Below are 6,415 nucleotides of genomic sequence, written 5' to 3'. Positions count from 1 at the left end.
CAGGCATGCAGCACAGATGGGCATGTCACTTATGACACTTACATCGCCAACGACATGCATGCCACCTAAGATGTATTTTGCTTATTCCATCTTTGGAGGCTCATCCTGGTATATAATTTGGAAATTGGCCTGTTGATCCACTGTCATTCATTCTTCTAGAGACAAGGCATGCTTTCCTGAATGAACAAGTCCTACGACAAGTGCTACAGGGTCTCAGACTAGGAGATTTCACAGATCTCCCTCCCACAGGTGACACAGGCCAGGTGGGCTGCTGGGGCTTCTCCCTGCCGAGGGGTAAAGCCAAGTAGCTGGAGACAAGCAAGAGGTGGTCTGAGCCCTGGCCATTTTGGTTCAGCGTCTAGAGCATTGGCCTGCGGACTGAAGGGTCCTTAGTTTGATTTCGGTCAGGTGCACTTGCCCAGGTTGTGGGCCTGATCCCAGTAGGGAGTGTGTAGGTAACAGCGGATCAATGATTCTCTCTCATCATTGATGTTTCTATCTCTCTCTCCCTCTTCCCTTGCTCTCTGAAATCAATCAAAATATATTTTTTAAAAAATAGAATTGGCACTGGCTGGGCAGTTCAGTTGGTTACAGCAACATCCTGATACAGCAAGGTTGCAGGTTTGATCCCATCAGAGTACATACAAAAATCAACTAATGCATGCATAATAAATAGAACAACAAATTGATGTTTCTCTCTCTCCCTCCTCCCCCTTAAATAAATAAATAAAAATTTTAAAAAGAAACAGGATTGCTTTTAAAAAATAGAATTCTCCAGGCCTCTGGGGGGCCTTGAGCCCCACGGGGACCCTTGAGAGTGGGTGACTGAGCGGAGATCTCTGCTTCCTTCCCTCCGATGAATTCATAGGGAGAGGACCTCCTCGGGCTCCTTTATGCCTCCTTCCTGGCCAAGCGTGGAGCTGTCTTCCTCTCAGGCTTCACCAGGGCTCTGGAGACACAACTGGAGGGAACCTGGAGCGCCCAGACTTCCCTGTCCCTCCTGGGAAACCACAGGCTGGATTAAGTGGGCGTAGGGACCAGGCAGTAAGACTGAGAGAAAGAGGAGGATGATGCAGGGGCCCGCCAGCCAGTGGTGAGGACACCGTGGTCACAGTGGGTGAGGACACAGTGGGGGTGGACACAGTGGGTGTGGACACAGTGGGTGAGGTCACAGTGGGTGAGGCACCAGTGGGTCTGCTGGTTCTGTGAGCAGCGCCTCCTGCCCATGCCTGTCACTGCAGAGTGGAAACACCCTGCTCTTTAAGGCCTGGATCCATGGAACGTCGTGTCAGTGGCAACAGGTGAAACAGAGTTCTGGGAGATTATTATTTTATTTTTATTTCTTTACTAGAAGCCCAGTGCGCACGAAATCGTGCGTGAGTAGCTCGCTTCTGCTTGCCTCAGGTGACCCCACCGCCCACCCCTGCTCATAGCTCTAGCCCTGCCCTCCACCACTAGTAGCTCACTTTTCCACGCTGCCGGCCGCGAGAGCCACGGCTCAAATGGTCATGATGACCATGGGCCTTTTATTAATATAAATTTTTTTAATCCTCACTCGAGGATATTTCTCCATTGATTTTTTAGAGATAGTGAAAGAGAGAGGGAAAGTCAGTGAGAAACATCAATGTGAGAGAAACATAGATCGGTTGCTTTCTGCACCAACCCAGACTAGGCCCTGGGTTGGGGAGGCCATTGCAACTGAGGTACATGCCCTTGACCTTAATCAAACCTGGGACCCTTCAGTTTGCAGGCCAACACTCTATCCATTGAGCAAACCGGCCCAGGCTATTTTATTTTTTATGATGAAGAGGAAACAAACTTGTAAAGGAAACCCCTCTTTGGCCAATCCCTGCACATGCCTTTGGGGCTGCATTCTTGAGTTTAGTGAGTCCTGAGTTTAGTCAGTCTAGTAGTAGTTCTGAGTGCCTCGTGCTGGCCCTGAGTGCCCCCTGGTGTCCTGAGTGCCCCCTACAGCCCAGCCCTGCTGCCTCCCTGAGGGAGGTTTGAGCCTGGGCTCACACTGACTTCCCCTCACTGTGTGTCTAGCACAGTAATACACGGCCGTGTCCGTGGCTCTGAGGCTGGTCATTTGCAGATACAGCGTATTCTTGGCATTGTCCCTGGAGATGCTGAATCGGCCCTTGACAGAATCAGCATAGTATATGCTACCACCATAATCAGTAACGAATGAGACCCATTCCAGGCCCTTCCCTGGAGCCTGGCGAACCCAGCCCATCCAGTAGCTACTGAAGGTGAATCCAGAGGCTGCACAGGAGAGTCTCAGAGACCCCCCAGGCTGCACCAAGCCTCCCCCAGACTCCACCAGCTGCACCTCACACTGGACACCTGCAAACACAGAGACACAAGGTGGACTTAGAGTCACATGGAGGCAAAAACAGGCACAGGCACAGGTATCAGTGCTCCTACTCCTGAGAATGACCTTGAAAAATGATCAGGAGGAAAAGGCAGCTTGGCACCAAGTTCATAGTGGAGCCGCTGGGGTCCTGTCTCAGGCACGTGGGTTCTGGGTGTCTCCCCAACATGCAGTGCAGGGCCCCCTTTTATGAGCAGGAGGAGAGCCCCATTTGCATGGAGTCTGGATATAAGGGTGCAGCTGGGACCCTGGGCTGCATGCCTGACCTTGTCATCCTCGGGGTGACCCCAGATGGGACAGGACTCAAGGATGCTGGCCACAAGGGGTCCCGTCTGAGCCACCCTCCCTCCCTCCTTTCCAAAGACCTGGTCACCCTGACCCCATTCCTTTGGGGGCAGCCTCCAGGATTGAGAGTCCTCCATTCTTGGGGTTTTGATGAGGACCCAGTGGTGCATAAATGGGACTTCCTCTCCCTCTCCTTCACCCGCCATGAGCCATGTTGCCTTTCTGGGTGTTGGGAATAAGAACTTGCATTGGATGATGCTTTTATTTTGAGACGGAAAGATTCTCTTTGTTGTTTTCCCCATTCAGATCTTCCACAAAACTCGAGGGTGTACATGTGACGGGGCAGGAGAGGCCAGGTGGATGCTGTGGCCACAGCCTCAGTCTGTAAACTGCTGCCCCTGTCACAGCTTGTAACTGCCTTTCCAAAACCACAGATTTCACTTCTCTTCCTTGCTGTTCGTGTGCAAAGGTCCTGTTTTCCCAGCCTCTCAAACTGGAACAAGTTCCGTCTTTCCAAATGGAGCCCTGGCTGGTGTTTTCCAGTGGTTTATACATTGGCCCGGGCATCACATGGTCTCGGGTTCAATTCCTGGTCAAGGTTGCAGGTTCTCTCCTGGCCCCGGTCAGGGTCATTGAGGAAACAACCAATCCATGTGCCTCTCTCACATAAATGTTTCTCTCCCCACCGACCCCCGCTACTCTCTTCCATTCTCTCTCTGAAAAGTAATGGAAAAAGTATCTTTTGGTGAGAATAAAAAAATAATAAAAGGAACATGTTGGCTTTTGGAAGCAAAACCCTGGGTAGAAATTGAGGCACCAAGTCGTCCTTGGGGGCAGGTGAGCCCCTCCCTTCTCGGTGACAGAGGGGCCACCTGCAGGTCAGTCCTCAGCTCTTCTTCTGGGTCCAGCCCCGTCCCACAACCTCTCTCTCTGCCCCATGCAGCACAGGCCCTGGCCAGCTCAGCTGGACTCGCTGGGGGTGAGGCCCCCACTCCCCCCACTCGCTTTGCCCGAAGAGGAGACCATGCCCAACCCAGGTCTGAGCGAGGTCAGCTACCCCAAAGCCAGGGGGCCGAGTGCCGGTTCCCAAGGGAATCCACAGCCCTTGTGTGGAGAGGGGAGACCTGCCCTGTGGACACATTATGAGCCCATTGCACAGCTGCACTAAGCAAGGCTCATCCATGAACTGCATCAGCTGCCCACACCGTGCTGATGGATGAGGTGTGCAGGGCGGCTGCCTCGTCCCACAGCCCTGCTCTTTGCTCAGCCTCAGACCCAGCTCGCACCTCCCCAGGCTGCTGGTTCAGAGACGCTGGGTCCTGGTTTAAAAGAAACACAGAGATGAGGGGTTTTCAGGCCTGAGAGGAGGAGGGGGTGGGAGTCAGTGTGCAATGGGGGCTGGGCTTCTCCAGGCTGCAATCAAAATGCTGTGGAGGTGGGCACAGGGGGTGATGGCCGCACAGCACAGCCAAAGTGCCACACGCCTCCGACTGTGCACTTTGTGGAAGAAACAAGGTCGACACGAGCCCAGGGACTGACAGTCACCTTTCAGGGTGATCTGGTCAGAACCCCCTAACTGGATCATTACGGGGGGGTCACCCCCAGGCCTTAACATTTTAGTAAAAGCTTCTCTTTGCCTAAAGCCAACCCTGCCCATAGTTCTTGAGCATCAAGTTCAACACTCCTTTAAAACAAGCCCTAACCGCCCTCAGGAGAGCACTCTTTTAAGTGCCTGCGATCCAACCCCCACTTGCCCCCTCCCACCTCCATGCAGCCTTCCTTCCTCCTCCTCAATCCCAAATGTGTCAGAGAAGCTGTGAGAGCAACTCTGACACTGGCATTCTCAGGGGCATCTGAGATCCTGCTTCCTTACAACTGTCCTAGGTTTGGCTCAGATCAACTCTTAAAAAATTCTCCACAGGTTTGGACATGCGTATGTCAACTACGTCAATGTGGTTCACGTATGTTGTGGGTTTTATGCCAATTCAACCACCAAGGGAAACCTGGAAACATGTCACAGGGGAGATGGGCACAGCTGGAGAAGCCTCGTTCCTAAGGAAGGGAACCTGACGTCCATGACAACCTACAGCAAACTTGTTTTCCCTCCAACACACGGGAACTCTTTAGACCTCATCCTGGCGAGGTCGCAGGTTTTTAATAATTGTGTGCACTTCCCTCTCCACACAGCGAAGAAGCAGGTATGAATGTATGTTGTAAATAAAGAAAAAACAACATATTGATGTAAGAAATGTCCAAACATGGAATGTTTTACAACCTTTTATTGGAGCCAAACTGTCAACTGTTGGGGAGCAAGACCTCAAATGCCCAGAGAATAACTAGGTGCAGCTGCGTTTGTGCATTTGAAGTTAAGGCGGGAAGGTGAGGAAGGTGACACGGAGGAGGGAGAGAGCGAGGCGGGGACTGGGTGACAGGACAGTTACCAGGAGGTGCTCTCCTGAGGGTGGTCATGCTGATGTCACAGGTGTGTCAACCCAGATGCACAGGAACAATGGATGGGGTTGCTCAAGGGAAAGATGAGCCTTTTAGTAAAGAAGTCATAGGCCTGGGGCGGGCCCACCCCAGGGCTGCCCAGTAGGAATGTGTGATTAGAGCCCCTGGGAGGGTCCTTTCAGTCCCTGGATTATGTCAGAATAAAGACAGAGCCCCTTTTATGATCATAATACAATCCCTAAAACTAGACATAGGAGAGGGCTTTCTGTGAGCTCTGTTGCTTGGAGCAAAACTATTTTAAGACAAAGCAGGAAATGTTATCTTTGCTTAACTCTGCACCTGGTCCTGGTCCTGGTCCTGTGCTGGTCCTCAGCGCCCCCTGGTGTTCTCGACGCTCCCTGCAGCCCAGCCCTGCTGTCTCCCTCAGGGAGGTTTGTGTCTGGTCTCACACTGACTTCCCCTCACTGTGTATCTCGCACAGTAATACACGGCTGTGTCCTCGGTGGTCACGGACCTCAGTTGCAGGGGGAACTGGTTCTTGGACGAGTCTAGGTCGATGACTAACCGACTTTGGAGAGATGGCTCGTACCGTCTGTACCACTTGGAATTGAAGTAGATCCTTCCCAGTCACTGGAGCCCTTCCCCTGGGGGCTGCCTGATCCAGTCCCAAGTGGCAGTGTTGCTAGAGACACTGTCCCCAGAGATGGCACAGGTGAGGGACAGGGTCTGCGAGGGCTGCACCACCGTGGAGCCCGACTCCTGCAGCTGCACCTGGGACAGGACACCTGGGACAGAAGGAAGCAACAAGTTTAATTCAGTCCACATCTCTGTGAACACAATTATGAACCCCCAGGTCCCCAGACACTGACCCCAAGGGAGCCCCAGCACGGGAAGGAAGACGAGGAAGAAGACAGCCATGTCCCTGGGTCAGCCAGACTCAGCAGGCTCTGCGGCCCCAGTGGTGGCTGTATTTACACAGGAAGCCACGCCTGGCATTTGCCTGAGCATCGCTCTCTGATATAAGGCCCCGGGTGCACACAGCCCACTGACGCACGGACCCCAGTTCTGCAGCCAGATTTCTCCAGAGCCGGGTCCTTGGGCAGGTGGAACCCAAGGCAGGGGCCACAGACAAGGGTGATCATACATGGGCCTGTGGGTGTGGCCATGTGGACCTTACACCAATTCCAGAGCCTGTTCACCCACATTAATTGATTGGACTTCATTCATTCATTGATTCCACCAGCACTGAGGGCCACTGACATACCAATATCCCTCTCGGTAACAAGGACAAATCATTGAAGAGAC

At 52.8% G+C, this 6,415-nt stretch overlaps 1 gene segment (V, D, J or C); it reads right to left on the bottom strand.

Moving 5' to 3' along the window:
• Positions 1-5,596: 5,596 nt before the first annotated feature.
• On the bottom strand, positions 5,597-6,047 carry LOC102423362 (the record flags this gene model as incomplete). The annotated part of the segment is given in 2 exon segments: positions 5,597-5,895; positions 5,980-6,047. Coding segments are annotated over 2 exon segments (348 nt in total), but the record flags the coding sequence as incomplete, so codon positions are not given.
• Between the last annotated feature and the right edge of the window lie 368 nt (positions 6,048-6,415).

This window comes from Myotis lucifugus, unplaced genomic scaffold (assembly GCF_000147115.1).
Source record: "Myotis lucifugus unplaced genomic scaffold, Myoluc2.0 scaffold_763, whole genome shotgun sequence".
NCBI lineage: Eukaryota > Metazoa > Chordata > Mammalia > Chiroptera > Vespertilionidae > Myotis > Myotis lucifugus.
This window is presented reverse-complemented; position numbering and strand designations above follow the sequence as displayed.